The sequence below is a fragment of the Pygocentrus nattereri genome, chromosome 10 (assembly GCF_015220715.1).
Source record: "Pygocentrus nattereri isolate fPygNat1 chromosome 10, fPygNat1.pri, whole genome shotgun sequence".
Classification (NCBI taxonomy): domain Eukaryota; kingdom Metazoa; phylum Chordata; class Actinopteri; order Characiformes; family Serrasalmidae; genus Pygocentrus; species Pygocentrus nattereri.
Window position 1 is genome coordinate 21296293 of NC_051220.1, and position 21487 is coordinate 21317779.

Consider the following 21487-nt stretch of genomic DNA (forward strand, 5'->3'; position numbering starts at 1 on the left):
CTGTTTGTATTTTTATAAATTGGCTTGATGTTTTAAAAAAAAATCATAAGTTATGTATACGTCACATCTTATTCTATGAGTTTATTGGTCGGTTGCAAAGCAGTAATCCAATTACTGCCTGACTCATATAGACCCAGACTTTTCCATTATTTGATTACCATGTAAACGCACTGATCAGATTACTGATTACTAATTTGCATGTGCATGTACTCATTGATAAATACAGTGATAGTTTGTTTTCTAAACCTCCTCATCACCTGGTACTAATTCAAATTATTGCTACACTAGACATTCATTGTGAGGGACCTGCTGCCTGATCTGACAGAAAATCTAATGACCTTCATGCACAAGCTTGACTGTGACACAGTAGGTGGCCCGAAAAAGTTTTTGGACACTTTTTTTAACCACTTAACCATTGGTAAAATTATGAAATATTTAACAAAATGTTTAATAAAATGTTCAAGTTTACCTATGAGATTACGAACTAAGAAGTTTGAACAAAGGAATTTGTTCGAAGAAATGACTCAAGCAATAAAGATCTGAATCTATCGGAGCCTTTTGAAAGAATGACTTTTCAAAAAGAAAATGACAGTTTTGCAATGTTCTGTCTAAAACAAATCCTACTTGGCTTGACACTTTGTTTCCTAACACAATAAACTTGCTTCTTTAATTTTAACATTTTCCTTAGTCCTTAAGAACATGTTCTTCTTTTTAATTGTATCCTAAAAAGCAGCACTTGAGAAAAAGAAATACAAAAGAAGGATAAAATAACAGTGGAAGTGTTGTACAACTGTCCAAATACTACTTGGAGCCACTATAGCTGTAGCTGCACTTGGTACCAGCACGCAATGCTGTGCAGCATGTCCGGTGTGCAGTGGTCTTTAGGGGCCTATAGTCATATCTATCTAAAATCTGTTTGTTGTCCGACTAAACTACAGTCCACTATTACACCTATAGTGCCCTATCCCAGTCAAACACTCAGACTGGCACTCCCTTCCCAGCTGTGCCTCCTATGCAAGTAAAACCTTCAATGCCTATGAAGTCTCAAACTTAATCTTTCTTCTGAGGACTTGAAGAACATCTAAACTTTACTGCTAGCACTAATGCTAAGGCTTAAACAAATTACAGCTACACCCAATGTTGAAAGAACTGCTCTTAGCATGATGCCAAATTTACTTCTATTACAGCAAAGCCTGCTAAATATATATCCTTCATAAAGCCCTTTGTACAGTGCAGACCAGTGCCAGCATCCTCAACTGGATCATACTGGCTGCATTTTCATACACACTTGCTATCTTGGGTAGCCAAAGAGATGAGCGATGCCAAGAGTGTTTAATGGATCATTGCTAATAAAGTGAGACATTCCACGAAAGATGATTCACAAAACACCAGCATTTAACACCAGTTATGTTCACCAGGAGCACCAGGAGGTTTTGTGTTACTCTTTTTTTGTCCACAGTAAGCATGTTCAGAAACAAGGAAAAAAATAAAAATAAAACAACATTTGCTGGTAAACTGCTCTTAAAAATATCTACTGACTAAAAAAACAGAATGCTGGCCTTCACTATAACAAATACATCATTTTATGCACTGTACTAGTTATTATAGTGGGAAGGTGCTTTGATATCTGAATGGAGACAGCCAATCAAATTTATTCATCTTCTTGATGTCAGCTAAATTACACTGAGACAGTCTGCTTACCTAAGGGACCTCCGTTTTAATCTCCCCTTTCATTCCTCAATAAAGATCATGGCAGCTGGGAAATCAGAGCCAAATTTAGGGCAGAAACAAGCCATCTAAAGCTCCTCATGCACATTGAAAATAACAGTGAAAATGTGTCAAAACAAGGCCACTAGCATTGTTCTGGGAACAGATAATGAAAGCCTGTTGTCTGGGGAAATCCCTTCCAATAACTAGAACTCTTCCTGGCAAGGCTGAATGAGGAATAAGATATATGGTAAAGGTCAATGGTGAGAGAAGTGAAAGCTTTGTGTCCAGTAGCAACTACCACATGCAGTCTATTTCTAGGTAGTACAACGTTCTACTGTAAAACTCACAAAAATGAAGTGTACTCAAAACATATGAACACGATCATAATTTAAAAAGGCATTCTGATATTGTGGACCTAATATGTCACACTACAGTCCAAAAATGGTGCCCAATTCCACATTTTGTATTTTCACAATTTGTCCTGATTTTCACCCCAATTGTCAATCCGGATAATTGGAAAATGCGAAAAATGTCCACAAAGACTACAGCTGAGAACCAGTGCAATGTAATAACAACATATTTGATTCAGACATGGCCTTCTATGTTCTAAATTAGGTATGCCTAAAAAGTGAGACATTCAAGGAAAAATGAGGAGAGGTCAAAGGATTAGGAGCATGTACCTGCTTTACACTGGGGGGCTGAGACTTTGTCTGTTTGGGAGTAATGAGAGGAGAGGAGAGGGGTTAGAGCAGGACAGAAAATATCATCAAATAACGTGCTTCAATCGTCATGGATCACAAGAACACAAGGGGACTTCAACTGCTTAATACAAAAGATAAACACAGGGATGGAAATAAATTTGCTCATCCTGTAAGCATATTTTCTAATTAAGAAACTCCCTTACCCTTTACTCTTAGCATTATAACTTGCAATACAAAACACTTCTGGGAAGTTCCTAATTCTTGGAGGACTAAAGGAGTTAGGAATTAAGGTAGTTAGAACTAATTCAGACAAATCTTTAAGGAGGTTTATGTTTTGAAGACCATTTCTGTAATTCTGGGAACATTCTGTCACATTGGTGTCCCCCAATTCAAAATAAATGATAATGATTTTTAATCAATCATTCACAGTAGATACAGAGTCTATGACACAGAAAACCCTATATAGCCTGAAACATGTACAGACCTTATAGAAATGCAGGGTCAAGTTCAAAGTTTTTTTTTTTTAATTGTATGTTAATTCCCACAAAAGGGTCATTCCATGTCAGATTACTGAAAGCCTGGCAGGTCACATCATGATTTTCTAAGAAAAACTCAAGCAGAAATTTAAAAACTTTGCCCCAACAGTTTTTCGGTTCTGAAATTTACAGCTTTCTCCAGTAAGTTGTAAATTAAAGCCGTGATGTGACCTGCCGGGCTCTAGGTGAGTTGGTGTGGAATGACCTAGCAGGCCTTCAAAGCTGAGCTTTTGCTGGGCTCGGAGAAATTTCAGGATTGTTACTCTGCTGGCTGATATCTACCACTCTGAAGTTCCATCCCTGAATACATTTACAGAAACACACCTCTTTCACAGCATCCCATCTGCAATGCTGTACCTTCATTACAGTGATTCAGTTAATCAACAAAATTGTTCTTGACTGTTATATGTGAACAGGCAAAGCTAAGATCACACGGTTTGAAAATGAAGAAAGCACACAACATATAAAACACAGAGAAATAAAGAGAGAGACATGCATTTTTCTGCTCTTCCCTTGCAGTGTGAAGCAGAAGTTGCACTTTAGAAGCGCCCCAGCTGGAATGTGAAGACCAGGGAAGAGTGGGGTGTTAAGGGTGCAGTCGGTGGTGGGGAGGGAGAAGCAGAGGTCTGAGCAGGGGAAACTGGTTCACCTTGGAGATTAAAGCACTACATTTGTGCACTCAACCCTAAAAGACATGGACTTAAATCCCAGTGATTGAGCTGCCCGGCCATCTGTAGTAACAGCTTTTTAAATGGATAGTTCTGCCAAAAATCTAATAAGCATAATTTTCAACTTACCCCAAGATCATCGATGACAAGTGTTGTCAAGTTTTATCAGTAACATGTTAATGAAAGGACAGCATATACATGACACCTGAATAAGTCTTTTACGACAACTTCACAGCTTATTCTAATAAACATTAAATGTCATAAAGGCTGCTTTAGTCGATTTTGATGTCATTTCAGCCCAGAAAATGTTATGACAACTGACACTTGTTGAAATAGGCCTTTCTAAACGTTCATACGGATTTATACCAGCTGTCATGAAAGGATTAGGAAGGTGTCATGTAGCCTTTTGAAAACTGCCCTACAGTAAAGCGTTATCATTTTCTTTGGTTCTGCATTGAACCTACGAGGCTAATATAGCCAGCAAATAATAGACATCAATACCCTATCAATCAGCACTGTGCAATGGCATAGACAAAACTCAGAATCAGAATCCTTTATTGATCCCAGAGGGATCAATAAATAATTGCATTGCATAATTCAAGATGGCTACTTTTAATATCAAAGCCACATATGCAAAGTGTCTTTAAGATGCACAGAAATCCATTTGAGGCAAACTTGACTTAGGCATGCAGTTTTCACTGCGCTGACTGGTGGGTATAAGCTTCCATTCTTGTTAGGTTACCACTGTAACAGACGGAAAAAATAATAATAAAAAAAAATCAAAGCAGGGACGACAGAACGCAAACTCTTTTAAAGTCACTAAAGAAGCTCATCTAGGAGCTATGATTGATCAGCAAGGCTGGGCTACAGAAGGGTGACATGGCCTACTTGCACAAATGGGTTTTTCCATCCGATCCATTCCCTTTTCTTTGTAATGCTGATCATATGACTGTATACTTCTCACTCAGTTGTGCAGAAAGTCAAAATGCAACACAGCAACAATGCTACGGTCAAGCGGAGGAAAGTTAGTACGCTTTCAGACAGAAAAGGAAGCTAATCGACCTGCAGGCTGACTGAACACAGCACTCAAGCTGAACAATACAGAAGAGACTGAGCAACGTCGACTGAGGTGTAACATCCATTTCGATGGCCTCTCACAAAAGACTCAACTTTGCATGCTAGTAGCGCTGCCATTGTATCGTGTGCGATCAGCAGTTGTGGTACATGAGCACATGGATGCTACAGATATCTTAGGACATAATCGTCATTTTGCAGTTTGCCCTCAGCATCTAGATGAGAAAGTTGTTTTTAATCTATGAAAAAAATGAATGCCATTTTTGAAAAAATATCATTCTTTAATAATGAAATGTTTTATTTAGTTAAATAACAAGATCCAAGGACAGTATTTCCCCCAATACTTTGTCGCTGTCCAAAGAAAAACATGCATCTCCACTTTTGTCAACCACAGCAGCTGAACCAATAGAAATTCCCAAAAATGACTTGGAATAGAACATCGATTTATTGACTTGTTAACACTTTCACCTTCTCCTGTCATTCATGTTTCCCCATAAACAAAACCAGCCTTGATCCAGAGTTCCTTATTTAGTTACGCTGCCGACTGCAAAATGACGCACAACCTAAGAGATCTATTCTCTCTCACGTAAACAGAGTGACACACATAGGCTCAAGAGAGTCACACTCATAGGATACCACAGAGGGGGAGGGGGATCTCTCAAAGGCATCTTCTCTGATAATGCCCTGATGAAGAAACAGTGCAAAATATGGGTGAAGGTGAACCATAGGATGAAAAGAGGAGAGAAAAGTCTAGAACAGAGTTAGCATACAGGCACAGGGATATTTACTAGTGTGCACATAATGTAATGCATAATATGGGTGTAGATGGGCTTGAAACACACTAGCATCTCTGCTAAATGTCACCTCACTACCTCCATAAAATCTGTCACAGAATAAGTTGTTAAGCAGAAAGTTAGTTATAACGGCGCAGACAGAAAGTAAAACAAGGTTTCACTCTACAATATCTTCAACCAACCAACTATATCCTTTGACTTAACACTAGCTTTATTATGGTAATATTGTAATATGCTATATTGATGTTACATCTGTTTCTGTTGGAGGCATTTTCCCCTTTTCAATAAAGTAAAAGTAGGTAGATGTTAGCCAACCAGCTAGCAAGCTTCTGATTAAGTGTACCGCCACTGGCGCTCCACCATGTTTATTCCCAGAAATAACAACATACAGAAAAAGTGGCTTTAAGTGACTTAAAGAGCTAACCAACTATCCAGAAAAGCAAGTCAACACATCAGAAACACATCAAAACTTCAATCAAAACAAGGTGTAGTATGAGGCTATAATGCATATCACTTGTATGTGTGTTTTATGAAACATTTTCTGCACCTTGAAATTATTTGATCACTTGTATTATATCATGGCAAGGTGCAGAAAAAACATGGTTTTAAAAACCTTATATTGGGTGAAGTGATATAATTGGGTAGTTCTACTTTTTGGCATCTAAAAACATGAGTTCTCGTTTCAGAAAATCAATACTGGTGCAAATAAGAACATACAGCAGTGCGTAATAATGGGCTGTATCCAAATGATGACACCACAATCACGTTGCCACCCTTTTGGTTGGTAAGCAGTTCTGTGGTGGTGCATAATGAGATAAAGCCCTAACCAATCCATCAAAGGCAATAAAATGTTTTAACACTTTTTAAATCTCATTTTAAAACAGTGTAGTAACCAGAGTGTATTGACTTGATTTTATTTGATTTGTTGCTGTGGCGATAACAAATGAAAGCTAAAATCAAAACGGCTGAAATTTCTCACCATGTTATTATTTTCATGTCCCAAACCACACACTAGCACACTAAGTAGTATGCTCTGTAGTGTAAGAGGTAATGTACAGAGACATGTGGTTTGGAACTCATTAAAGTTTGAGGTATTTGTTGATTAAGAATGCATTTACTGAGGTAAATTAATGCATTTATTGAGGTAAGCTGATGTTCTTAGAAATTTGTTCTATGTTTAAGGTGCCTAAGTGTAACTGCAGCACCATTAACAGTAGTATTTTCTGGAGACTGCATCTAAAGTGCCTGCGACCCTGAGGGAGAAGCGGCTTAGAAAATGTGCGTGTGTGTGCATCTAAAGCGTCTACATATCTTTACCTCTTTACCTCTTTTATTCCTTCTTTGATCTGGTCTATTTGCTTGGTCTTTATCCACCTGCAGGGTTGTAACTGCAGTAACAGTGATGAGATGAGCACAGTCAGAGTTACAGCTTGCCTACCAACATGGCGACGTAGTCTTCTTAATGGCATAATCAAATACTATGAATAGTCACCTACATATAGTTGCTGTACAAAAATCTGGTAATTTTATAGGACAAGGCCAATATATTGTCAATGTAAAGATATTTTATTCCTAGTGATGTTGGACTATTTCTATATTCCATCCATCATGAAAATTTCACGTAATGTAAAGGACAAGCGAAAAAAATGTTTTTTTGCACAGCAACAGTAATCCAGTGTAGTGGATCCCCTACACTAACACACCTAACGCAAAAGTGTGTAGTGAATAACGTCCACAGGACCTGAGACTAGGAACCACTGATCTACACTCAAGAACTCAAATGGCACGTAGTTTGAAGTGCTTTGTTGTTGTATGTGCTAACATAGCGCTAGGGCTATCTGTGTACTTACTAGTCCAGAGCTGAGGTCCTTATGGAAGGCCAGTTTGGAGGGTGGGCGGGAGGGGGCATGGAGGGGGTTGCCGGGGTATTGTCGGGGCAGGTGATAAACATGTTGAGGGAAATATGGCTATGGAGGTGGAGGAAAGAGAGGGAGAATGTTCATGCCATGAATGAATGAGGACTGAATGAGGATGGGCTACATATAAGACACTCAAAATGTCTCTGAAATGGAAATAAAAATAGACCGTGAAGGAGTCAAAGCTGAGAGTTTTCAGTTTCCAGAAGCAAATGTCTGTTATCACTGTCATAAGAAAACCTGCCATGAAAAAAGTAGCATCTCAGAAAGGGTAAGTTTACAGGAAAAGAAAAACGTCTGTTATCTTAAGAACACAATCTTCACTTCATTCCCTTTAAAATGGTGCAATAGGGGGAAAAAAAAGAAAAATACACAGATACAAAGTTTTCTTATGACAGGGATGCCAGGATCTTTTTCTGGATCGATGCCGTAGGTCACTGAATGAGCAAATATGACTCAGTGAATCCATCTTGTCTCACCCGATTGTAGAAGGGGTGCTGTGGGCCAGTGAGGCCGCTGAAGTAGCTGCTGTGGGGCTGTGTGGGGAAGGAGGTGGAGGGAGAGCATGCTGCAGGGGCCTGACCAAACACTGAGTGTGTCCGCACCGGAGCCTCCTGCAAAGGGAGCGTGGGATAGCTTACTCCTCCGATGTGCATCTGCTCACGGGCATCACGCACGTCTGATAGAGAGAGGGTGAGAGAGAGAGAGAAGGAGAGAGCAAAAGAGTAAGCGCAAGAGAGAGGAATGTCATTTCTGATATAAGATTATAATCTCGGCCTGCACTTAAAGCGCATTCACATACTCCCACTCACAGTTAACTTTAGCCAAACGGCGCACAGAATTTTTAGTAAGTCCTATGTGAGAACGGAGGCAAAAAAAAACAAAACTGTGGGTTGGTTCTCAAAACAACAAACAGTGACGACCAAACAGACTTCTCCCAAAAGATTCAGCAGATTACCAGTACGACATGCCAAAAAGTCAGACAACACTTATTTTCTGCATGCAGTAATCATACGTTTCTCCCCATGGAAAGAAATAGCCAGAGTGACTCAGAAATAAGGAGGCAATTTTGAATGATGTTTCACATCCTGAGGTGAGTATAATAGAGCCCTTGTTTCTCAGTCAGGGCCGAATGTAGGAATCATTTACAGTGCTGTCCTGAGGTCTTAATACAACTCGTGAACACAACATGGAGGGCCATTAAAGGTTAGGTTAAGATAGTAATATAGTGTCTTTGAAGTTACGTGTGAGATGATGTAGGCATGGAATATGCTGACTGGTGGAGTGTTTACAGATTTAACATCCTTTTAGCATTATATTTGAAAGACTTAGAGGACATGAGTAGCTTCTCTGCATGTTCGGGTAACAAACAAAACAGCTTCATTTTCTGACCTATTTCCACTTGAAAAGTGAGTGGATCATTCTTCACAAAACACTCTGCTTGACTGTTTACTTCTCAACGAATGTATTATGCTGAAATTTTAAATAAAATTGGTAGGTCCCTTTAATGTTTCTGCTTTACACTGTTACAGCCACCAGTGGATGTGTTCAATCAACAGGCATACTGATATTTTCCTCTCCTAACCTCTGTAGCTCAATACAACACAGATGGCTATGGAGTGCACACATGTAAGTGAGCTCCATCTCTCCCTAATCTGGTATGCTCTAAATCAGGGATGGCCAACCCTGGTCCCTGAGATCAACCTGCAGAATTTAGTACCGTCTCTAATCTAACATCTGATCCAATTAATGAAGGCCTTCAGGGACATCTGAATATTAGAGCCAACCATGTAGGACTTGAAATATCCATGGTGGTAGATCTTCTGGATCAGGATTGGGTGCCCTTGCTCCATATTAATGAACTAAATCTCGAATCTGAGCAGCTTGAAAAAGATAACTTTTGGTCTCAATTCATTTGACTAGTCCTCTAAATATACTCAAATTGTTAACACTACATCTTATTATCTGCAAGGTTGGGGTTAGGTTTAGGTTTATGGGTTGAGCTTAAGATTAAGAGTCAGTGTTGGGTTTAGGGTAATATAAAAGTCACAGTGATGTGTGTAGGTATTTTGTTGAATGAAATTTAAACGACAAATTAATCTACAGTGGACAATCCAAATACAGTGCTGCGCGGCATTTCACAGAGCTGTATCTTTCTGTGTGTGTATGTGTACCTGCAATGATCTCACGAAGTTTGGGGTCCAAGTTGACGGTGCACGGCAGAAACATCTCTACATCGTGAGCTGTGAGCACAGGAGTTCGAGAGGACAGGAACACCTCAAAACTGCGGATGTCTCCGTCAATCTCCAGCAGTGGCTCCACATCTTTGGTGGTGGGAATGTTTTTGGAAATCCTGCAAGATGGTCAAGGTGTTAGTTAAATAAGAATATAGTACACTTTTAAGGACAGTATGATTTTCAGCAGATGATTGCTTCGAAAATGATCAGCACTGGATAGATGTTCAGATTTGACCGATATTTCAAACCTGTATTTGTACTCCAGAAATTCAGAACACTTATGAGATGCTGGACTACTATACGAAAGTGTATATTTATTTATTTATTTATTTGGTGCAATTTAGTCATTTTACTGCTTTAAAATGTATGCTTTTGGTCAAACCACAAGGACTACCTTAGAGCATTAGACTCAAGATAGACTCGCGAGGGAAACAATTTATCTTCCTACACATGAGAGTTAACAGATACGTCTCAAGATTTATTTCTGCTGAATACAGGCATTTGATGCACGCCATATTTCTTCTGCTATCTCACAATCTCTGTACTGGGAGTGCTAGTTGTGACGGTATTTCCCATCTTCTTATCAGCAAGTCAGAAGACACAGGCTGTCCTTCTTTCAACTAACGAGGCCGGACTGTACCATGTAGAACATGAGCTCACCACTTGGCAGGATTTCACAACGCTGGTTCAAGTAATCCAATTTGAAGGGGTGAAATTGGCTCCATTTAGGGAGGGGGGGAAATGTGACACAATGAAGCTCAGTGGCTGCGCGCAGCTGAAGTGGAGAACTGGAGTAAACAAAGAGAGGACATCACGAGGCCTGAAGGTGCTTTCTAAGCACCTGTGGAGAACTGCAGCAGTAAACAAGTCTTTCACATGCTATGAAAGTTATAACTAGACAATTCATAGAGAAATGTCACAATATACAAAATGACTTTTTCAGTGGCTGCTGTTGATGATATTTGAGATTACTTAGGGCTGTTTGAGGTGATTCTGTGATGCATGTTACTAACTGGTAGGGTTTAAGGATCTACCATTAGTCTTGTAGCTCTAGTGCAACACTAAAAAAGCATACTTTGGACACCAAAAATTGTTGGCTGATTGAAAACATTTGAGAAAATATAAATAAGTACAAGTTGGCCAATTTTTCTAGAGTGGAACATTTTCTCAAAACACTTTCCCAAGAATTATTTCCTAAGATTATTTCCCAAGAATTAAATTATACTCAAATTTTGAAGAATTTGAGGATCGCTTTAATGCTTATACTCTAAAAAAATTCGGCATAATTCATTCATTGATATGCAAATAAGATCATTCAGCGTGGTTTGATATGAAATGATTCACTGAAGAGAAAATTACGACTCCGATTTCTTTGCAATAGTGGAAACAGAAACCAGGGGTCACAGTAATAAAGCCATTTCATTTGCTCACCAAGTGAACCTTCATGTGTCTTCTGTGGATTTTATGTAATGCTGATAATGGTAAAATAGAGGTAAATCTGGTATTACTTTGCTTCACACTGCCTTGAAAAAGCCAAAATATCTGAAAACAGTCATAAGGTAAGATCAAGAAATGAGTCAATAATCATGTAATGGAATAATTTTGTCAGGTAACATTTAGAGGCAGTAATCGCTTCAGACATCTGGTTCCTATCACCACCACTGTGCACAATACTGTCTCTGCAAATTTGTCAGGAATGAATGAATAGTTTTACATCAACCCACTCTCAATGACTTTCTTATCTATAATGACTTAATTATGAAGAAACTTGGAAAATTCATTAATTAAAGACTGCAGTTTTAGCCACTGTCCACCTAGCTGACAGTGAACCTCAGCAGACGCTCTAATCTTTTCCTCTGCTGACCTCTGCGGCTCACATCTACACTGATGGCAGAGGAGCACAGTGAACTGCCAGGCTGTGCGCGTGCGCATCGGTTGAATGTGTGGTGCTGGGTGTGAGAACAGATGTTGCACACACTGGACAAAGGCCCGCACTGTGCTAGAGCAGGCCTCAGAGTCAGCGGGTCAGCAGTGGATGCTGCGTGAGCAGTCAGCTGACCTTCCACATGACGGACATTAGGCTGAGGTGGGCTCTACCCCAGAGGAGGGGGCTGAAGGACGGAACACAAATTACGATGGCGTGCAACACAGACGCATATCTCAAATTTTTATTTACAAACAAATTTGCACATGGACAGTGCAGAGGGCAGGGCTTAAGGTGAAGGAATGGGGAGTGCATAAGGGAACGCAACTTGGTTGATTTCCCACGCACTGGATTACGCAGCACGGGGCAGCTTGTGCTTCTTCCGAAGTCCAGCTGGGCTTGTTTATTTGTGTGCATGTGTGTGTGTGTGTGCGTGCGTGCATGTGTGACTAAGTTTGTGTGTGCATGTTCACTCATGGACAAACAGGAGCCAGTGACCAGAACCTCTCAAAAGACCTCCACTGTCACAAGACTGCTCCCCACACACACACACACACACACACATACACACACACACACACACACACACACACACATACACACACACACACACACACACACACACACACACACACACACACTAGTTTGCCTCCACAGTGACCATTCTGTTTTTAAGGAAGTGAGTTTCAAGACTCATGGTTAAATATAAGCCAGATCTTCCAACATGAACCTGCAAGTCCATATGTTCTACATTTGGACAATGAATCATATCTTATTCACACTCTGTTAAGTAGGAGAGGATCTCCAAGCTTGACTTTGCTTGCAAAGAAGATATTATGTGATTTACACTCAAACTGCATTGTATGTTTCATCTGTTTTATTCCAGAACAATAGTTTAAAGAGGGTTTAAATACCAGTGCACTCAAAATTGTTTTTAAAATGGTTATGATCATGTACTTTGGTATTTGAGTTCACAACTTTCCACAGAAAAACGTTCCTTTGGCTTTCACATTACTTTAACAATAAAAGGAAGTTGTGGGGCACTATGTAGCAGCTTATTTTGTATGTAAAGAAAAGGTTTAAATCCATCCCCGTCCAATAGGGCTGTTCAGTTCCACAAATTCTGAAGTCAACTCCAATTCTAATTCTATGTAATAGTAATCAATGGATTTAAGTCCAAGAGCTGATTCATCCTAAAACCATGACACTGAAAAGGACATCTGAGCAAAATTAAGAGTATTGTATCAATTATATTTGACTTTAGCAGGGAAATTTGGAAAGCCACATTAACACTAGCTGAATTAACAGGCTGGCTAAGTTGTACCTGATTTTCCTCTGTCAGATGCACAGGCAATGCTGTTCAATTTCAAGCTCATTTTCATTTTCATCAAATTGTACATTTTATTATGTTTTCCACTTTGTCTAATGTAAAATACAGCTTGACTATCGATGTGTGTGTGCTATAGAAGGCTCCATTTTTCATACAGTGAATCCATATGCCTAGACTATGGGTTTTGACCCAAAGACCCAAAATGGGACTCAAGCAGGAAATTATTACTACAGATCTAGGAAATGGCTCCACATTAACAGTTTAGTTTATCCAAGCAGAGAGAGGGGCTTGTCACCATATATGCTCGATTAATCAATTCCTTTTTTGTGTCTCTGAGGTGGATTTAACAAGCAGTAACACTGACAAAACTTTACCATAAAGCTTTGAACATGAAAAATGAACAAATGAACTACACACTTAAAAAAATGGTTCTTCAAGGAACTCTGCATGATTAAAGGGTTTTTTGCATGGTGAAAGGGCTCTTCAGATTGATGGAGAATGTGGTGTATATGATTTTATATTGAACCTTTTTGAGAGGGGTTATATATAGAACAGTCCACAGCACATTATTCAACAATTTGAAGAAGAACTTCATGATGCAAAGAATCCTTTCATCATACAAAAGGCTCTTTGAGAAATCATGGTTATATATAGAAACATTTTCTTTACTAAAAACCCCTTGTAAAAAGAAGTAACCATGAGAACACAACTCTGATTGATCAGACGTCTTAGTAAAGCATCTGCACATATCTTACTGCCTCTGTTTAAAATTGTAAGCAGCATCGTCTTTCTTTGAACTTGATGTAAAAGATAGTATTAACGTGTACATAAAACAAAAACTGATCTGTTTTTTTAATTGAATTTTTAAAGAACTGGACTCTAAAAAGGACTTAAACTCACCACACATTACACACACACACATGCCATGTGATGTAGCGACCCAGCACAAACATATCCGCTACCAAATTTGGGGCGTGACTCATAAGTTAAAAAATGCTGGTCTAGACAGTGACAGTAGAATTTCTCACACTCTGTGCACACAGGTGCAGGCACACTTGAATGTCTGTGCGGAATCGAGTCTAAAGCTTTCAATTCAACTCTCAATTCCTGAATGCCTGGAATCAAGGAATCAACTCTTTTTGGGATCAACTCCCAGCCCTTCCATCCAAAACAGTTCATGTTTAAAATGTTTGGACTATGCGGTTAGCAAATACATAAAGAAACAAGTATATAAGAGTGGTATCTAAAATTCAAAATCATATTTATGTTCCAGATCTTTCTGAAAAACATTAAAATATGAGCAATGCTGTCCTAGTAGCAGGCACACCACAGAATGGGTTTGACTTCAGCTCACAGAAGCTCCACTAATGTAAGTTTATAGGATAAGGCCTCAAATCGGAAGGAGTAAACCTTCATTAGAGTCATTAGCTAAGTTATGCTTGCTCCACTATGGTGTGCTCGTTGCAAGCACTAGCTTAGCATACAGGCTAAAACAGTTTCAAATACTGTAACATGGCTTCAATTCCAACTCATTAATGTATCATTTACACAGGCTTAGAGGGTGAAAACTGCGAGGGTAAAAACTAAGTTAGCGAAGTTGAGTGACCAGTGTTGGATTAACAAAAAACACAGAATCTAATCTGTGCTCCAAGGTGTAAAGATAGGTTAAAAGTCTGGCATAATCAGCACCAATGTGCTCTCTGTAGCACTGTTCAATACCTATTCTTCAAGTGATGTTCAATTTATGGTTTAACATTTATTGGGTGATGTACTGAAAATCTTGGGGGGGGGCAGTCTTTGGAGACCAGGGAGTGAGAGTGCATTTACAAATTGCCTAAACATGATTTAAAAATCTTGGCATTGTTAATGACTTAAGGTTTAGGGAGACTTATGCCATTCTTAGTGATAGTTTCATGAGCATAACAATAATAACCAAAATATTTATCAATTCATTACTCAACAGATTACTTTATGATTTAAATCATGGATTTAGGAGTACTTGAAAAATCTATATGTAAATTGTACTTACGCACTGCTGTATGAGGACATTTGGCCATGGACGGTTCCTTAACAACAGCTTTTTTATTCAAAACACTGTTTAAACATGGATCACCAGTATGTTACTTTGGGGCATTGAGTAACCGCAACTTTATGGCTGTTTTCTTTGGGTCTACCGCCTACACTAATGATGACAGCTTTGAGCTATTTGACCATTTTCGTTTACTGCAGCTACAGAGCTTTAGCTAGTGTGATGGTTTTGTTATGAATGCACTCTAAATGGTGACAAGTATCAACAGTTTGTTTATAGAGTACAAATACATAAACACACAAGAGACACACACATTAAACAGACTGCTGAATAGCGCTGGGCTCCGAGAAGGCCCCTCTATTTAATCTGGCGTGGAGTGAAGAGCAAGTAAAACACCCCGACACAGGCCGTGTCCAAGCACAACACCCAGACCCAAATGGAGCTGGGCGTCCAGAAACATGCCATCATGACACTCATTCCAACGGCCTGAAGTGACTGCAGACAGACCGGCAAAGGGAAAAGATGGGGAGAGGAGGAGGGGCATCTGTTGGTCAGCCACTGACGACATATGGGTGCTTACTCATACCAAGCCATCTTCCCCCTCTGCAGATACAGTACTTGTTGGTCCTCTTTTCCCTTTCCACAAGCTTGTTTTTTGTGGACTGGATTGGGAAGGGTTACATATAGCAGTATTGTGCATGCCGCCTTTAGTCAAAGCACAAAGCTGCTGGCGTATTGTTCGAGACAAAAGTCTCTGCGTTCACCAGCACTAAAGGATGCCGAGCACTATTTATATCAGCTCTCACCAAGGGGACTCATCCACTTCAAAAAGACATCCTTTTTTCAGTCTATGTGGAGGAAAAGTTGGCCCAAACATAAAGCGATTAGTTTAAAAAAAATGACTTTGACATTCTTGCGTCTTGCTTTGGGAGAGATATGCGAACAAACAAAGGCACTATCAGTCATCTTTCATGGGAGCGCTGGGATCGAGGGAAATCGAGCTTGGGCCGAGTTTCGTCAAGGCAAAAACCTTCAGAGTTAGTTTTCTTTCTTCTAAAAAAAGGCAGAGAGAGAGAGATAAAAAGCACACCGGGAATCCTGCAGCCATCCCACATAATGCCGCTATTGATTGAAGCCGTGTTGCGGCGTGGCTGCTTTTAAACAACGGCTGCTTGGGAGGTTTCTGGCCTTTAGTTTCTCCGAATGCTAATCGATCCCCGACACTGACTGAGACTTCTTTTCTTCCTCCTCTTCCTCTTTTTGCTCCCACACAGCAGCAGCTGACAGGAAGGAGCATAAATCTCCCACTCTTTTCCCCTCCGGCTGGCCGCTCGACATGGCGCTTGACTTTGCTTCCAGGCAGTGTGAGTGAGTGTGGACAGTGTGAGGACAGTCGCAGTGACCCTATTTCCATAGGAGGCCCAGACGTGCGGAAACGCCAACACACATTTATTTTTTTGCGCCTCATAAAGAGAATCAATGTTCCCACCGCGAAAAGAGCAACAGTGTCCGAATGACGCGGCACTGGCAGCTGGCGGTGGTCAGCGGCGCTCTGGTAGGGCCAGATCTGGGGGCAGTGACTGCCATGCTGAAGCTGCAGGAGTCTGTCAACACTCCCTGGGGCGGGGAGCTGCCAAGCGCTCAATCAAGCAAGCAGAGCAAACATGTTTGTGGCTGCAGTGCCGACATTGCACACAACGGCACATGGCATGCGAAGAAGTTCTCAGTGGGTTCCAGTTCAGTTAAACGCAATAGTGATCCTGCTTACATCTAGTTCTTTCAAGAAAGTTGTTCATGGGCTGTAACCTGACAAGATTTTTTTACCACAATCATTTACACCTGATCAATATCCAATTCAGCTAATAACATGGCAGCGACCCTGCGTGGTTCTTCATTTTTCTTGTTCTGCTCAGAACAAGGCTGCTGCCTCAAAACTCAGAACTTTGCATGGTACTATTCGTTCTGCTCAGTTTTTAAACTAACAATCAATGTTTACAAGAAGCCATGTGTATTAGCCATCGCGATCACAGACCACAAGCATTATAACAATGTATTATATCAAGACCGTGATTAATGAGAGGAGAGGTAAAGATTAACCAAACTGACCCTTTATTGAAACCAAACAGCCTTGTGCACAGACCAACACACACTACTGAACTGGGAGAACAACCCTGTTAAATGGCAGCAACTTGGAGGGGGTTGGTCTCTTCCGCATATGCAGAACAGCAGGCTGAGGTTTTGCTGCAGCATTGTGGCTTGGAGAGACTGATGCATTTAAACTTGGATACCCTCTGGCTAAAATCCTGAAAAGGTTGGAGTGATCAGATTTAAATTCATTTTCAAGTAACGTGCATTTATATTTATGTGGATAAGCCCTATCCAGATATCATCCTGACACTTGAAGACACATGACTCAACCAGATGCCTGTGCCAGTTTTTACACAATTGCCTGATTGCAATTATTTGAGGGAATCACAATTATTTAAGATGATAGCAATTATTTACCCCAGTTCTTAGCTTTCACAATCATGTGCTTATATCACAACAATGTGAAGTGGCTGCGTTTTCATCAGTTGGGCTGAGGCAAATGCGTGTAAATATAAGAGCAACAACAAGTAATGTTTGTTTATTTGAGCTCAAGCTGTTACTATTTGTAGGGCAATTAATTTCTACTAATGTATGATTTTGAAATGTTTTGACAGGCCTACCACTGACTGCACTGGGCTTCCTTTCAGGAATCCATAATGCAGCAGTCTAAATGTAATCACCAAGTTAACGTGACTAAGAAGAAATGACCCTGGCAGAACTGGACACTGGAGAATGCAGTAAAGCAGGTCAATAAAAAAACAAATCAAGCAGAACCAAGGACTCAACAGAACCAAATCTCAACAAACTGGCAGCAAAGCCTTGAATTTCTCTGAAGCCATTAAACTCACCTGTACACAACAGGAGACTTATACACCTTGGCTCAACCTTCAGTCAAAAGCCCCTGCATAGCAGCTGTGTGCAGGGTATTTAAGCATAAGAAACAGATTTCAAATATATGATCTCATAAGAAAACAGTTTTGTGAATGCCATCCCATTTATATATGAGCATTTACGATAATACAAAAAAGTGTTTTCGCTAAAGCAGAGTAAGCATTTAAAGTAGTATTGGAAGAGCTACTTCACTAACAGTCCATGAACAGTCAAACATCTGGAAAAAGCTATATCCTAAACCTTTCATTGGGAGACATTCAGGAAGCACAGAAATCATTCCAGGTAAATAGAGTCGGTTACTGGCTTTCAGAGTAGACCCAGGCCAATATGTCAGGCATTATTACTGCTGGACCTACATAGTCAGACCTTCAGGATGTGCTTGTAAGGTAGACTTACTCAAGTAAGGGTGAGGTTTATTTGGAAAATGGAAGCTGATTCATTTTTTATCATTTGCTTTTGTCTGGAAAAAAGAGACTGGAAATAAGCAGTTTCATAACTAAGAACTTTTGTGGAAATGAACTTGCATCATAAATCAACCCCAGCTGAAACGGTTAGTACATGAACTGTACAAATATGGTGACTCTCAAACTCTTGCGCTCACACAAGCTAATGTTCAGTTAGAGCTGCTGAGTAATCTGCTATTTCTGTCATTTTCTTCATTGTTGCTGTCTTTTTTCCTTCCTTTTGAGAGAGCAGGTCCCTAGACTTGACCAGGGCAGGTCATATATCACCTTGCTGTCCCTTAGAGGTCTCGAGTCCTGGGATGAGAGACAGGATGATGAGCCTCAGTGGCTTTTCAAAAGGTCATCACTGACCTTTCATAGACCTGCACAGTTATTTATTCTGCCACAACCTTTAGCTCACTCACAATGGAGTCCAGTAATGCCAAAGAGACTAGAACCAAACAGAAATTCCAAAACACCTCTGAGGATTATGACAGACTATTGAGCATAGCAAGTTCTGAACTGTTCAATTATCTCAATGAAATTGTCACAATTAAACAAGAGGGAGGCAATGACAATTTCGATATTAAAGGAGAATTTCAGTAAGTTTTTCAAAATATAAGCAGAATTCATTAATATGTCATTTATTTAAATCATATATTTAACTGAAAATAGTAGAAAGACAACATATGAAATTAAGAGACCCTTATTAATCACACAACAGAGAAATTTCACGTCCGCATTTAACCCATCCATGAAGTGAAACATCACACACACACACTAGGGGGCAGTGAGCAGCCCAATCCGCAGTGCCCGGGGAGCAGTTGGGGGTTAGGTGTCTTGCTCAAGGACACCTCAGTCATGCGCTGTCAGCTCTGGGAATCGAACTGGCGACCTTCCAGTCACAAGGCTAGTTCCCTAACCTCCAGCCCACAACTGTGACGTTACCGCTGCGCCACCAGGACACAAACAACAAAGCTGAGAAATTTGATTGTTTTTTGAAAAATATATGCCTGTTTTCATCTTGACTCCAGCAACACATGTTCTGAAAATAAAATGTTTTCATATTATTGTTATTATGCAGAATTTCAGCTGCTCAATAGTTTAGGTTTTTCTTTGTCATATTTTTTGCTTCATAATGCACCAAATGTTTTCAATTGGTGATGGGTCTGAACTGAAGGCAGGTAATACATGCAGAATGTGTTTAAGCCCTGTCTTCCCTGTAAAGACAAATGGATTTGAGGATATGATGCTACAAAACCTGTATATATCATTCAGTATTAATGATGCCTTCACAGATGTGCGCTAATGCACCCCATACCATCATGGAAGCTGGCTTTTGAACTGTGCGCTGGTAACAAGCTGTATCGTCCCTCTCCTTTTCAGCCAGGTCGACACGCCATCTATGATTTTCAAAAAGAATTTCTATGTTTGATTTGTCGGACCACAGAACACTTTTCCACTTCACCTTAGTCCATATGAAGTGAGCTTGTGCCCAAAAAAGGCAGCAGCATTTTTGGATGCTGTATATATGTGGTTTCTTCTTTGCATTGTAGGAGTTTTAACTTGCATTTGTGTATGCAATGACTATGTTTATAGACAGTGGTTTTCAAAAGTGTATCTGAGCCCATGCAATGTTTTCCACTACAGCCATTCAATAATATTTTTGGCCTTGCCACTAGCATACAGAAGTTTCTTCAGATTCTCAGAATCTTTTGATGATATTATGTATCGTTAGTGTTGCACCAATACCAATATTGTATAGGTATCAGCACCAATACTGGCACCTTAATGCAGTATCAGTTTCGATGATGGGGACATCGAAATACATGACTAACACCACAAAGCAATTTCAGCAGGAAAAATTCTCATGGCAGAATCTGTAATGTCAGTTTTTGGTGTGAAGAACATGCTAAAGGAGCTGCTTATCTGAAAAGCTGAGCTGCTTCTTTCAGTAATTACTCATCTATCGCTGTGTGGTCACTTACAGTCCGAGTTAATATTATTGAGAGGAAGGAACTATAGGATTCTCGGCATAATGACAGGCTTTAGTCTCAATTGAGCCTTTAACATAGCAGCCCTCTAGCCAGGCCTTTGCATCCACTAGCCCCACCTGAGGCGTGCCTCCATCAGTCAGCTTTATCACTCAGCTTTATCACTCAGCAGCAGGGTGTCATGGACTGTCACTTCAACTAAGCCAGAAAAAACACTGAAAGTCACTAAAACTGACAGCGTGAACGACAGTGATGTTTACTGAACTGACTCTCAGAGGTGCAGCATAACTGAACAAGACGCACACATGAGACAAATGACTTAAGAACTTTCCATGTGAAACAACATTCAGATTCTGTTTTGAGCCAGAGAAGCTGATGTGCACTGATGTGTAAACATCATAGGTTTATCTTTATACTGTTCAGTCCTGTTTTTAACTGTTTTGCACAATAAATATATTTTACATTTACTTAAGGAGTTTAATAGTTAATGCTAAATACATATTCAACTTTTTTTTTAAACGTGTTGCTGGCATCAAATTCAAAATGGGCATATATTTAAAAAAAAAATTCTCAATATCAAAATTCAATATGTTGTCTTTCAAATAAATATATGTGTAACACTCGGACAGGGTAGTTAGATGCAAATGCAGAGAATCTTTAATAAAAACAGTCCACAGAGCAAAAATCGTAGAACAGATAAGCAAAGAGTCGAAAAACCAGGAAAGACCAAAACACAGTGATAACAGCTCAATTATGACACAGAAAGTAGGAATACCTCGCAAGGAGGCAGCGTGAGAGCCTGGGTTATAAAGGGTTGCTGATGAGTAGATTGTAGGCAGGTGTGTGAGTGTGGGAGGAGTCAGCGTCTCAATATTCCAGAGATGCTGATCTCTGAATGATGGAACGGCCAGTAGGCGTGACAATAGGGCATAAATAAAATGCACATTATTGCATTGTTTTATTTACATTTTGCAGACCATCCCAACTTTTTGGGAAACAGGGTTGTACATAATTCAATTGCTGAGATGTGAACAAAGTTGTAGGGAAACATACTGGCTTGGATTTCTTTGGAACGGTGGTTGAACCAGGGGTCACAATGTTTCCAATGCAAATAAAGCCAATTCATTTACAATCTGAAACTACCAGTAAGCC

General features: G+C 39.9%; 1 protein-coding gene across 5 annotated transcripts in view; it reads right to left on the reverse strand.

Moving 5' to 3' along the window:
* Positions 1 to 21487, reverse strand: part of kidins220a (kinase D-interacting substrate 220a) — a 74929-nt gene that overhangs the window by 13133 nt on the left and 40309 nt on the right. For 2 of the 5 annotated variants that reach the window (XM_017694437.2, XM_017694438.2), the window contains exons 23-26: positions 9574 to 9752; positions 7879 to 8078; positions 7334 to 7450; positions 2391 to 2420 (exon numbers count right to left, since the gene is read on the reverse strand). In XM_017694437.2, coding sequence (XP_017549926.1) covers positions 2391 to 2420; positions 7334 to 7450; positions 7879 to 8078; positions 9574 to 9752 — 526 coding nt within the window. The remainder of the gene's footprint in view (positions 1 to 2390; positions 2421 to 7333; positions 7451 to 7878; positions 8079 to 9573; positions 9753 to 21487) is intronic. The other 3 variants (XM_017694439.2, XM_017694440.2, XM_017694441.2) reach the window with 3 other exon arrangements.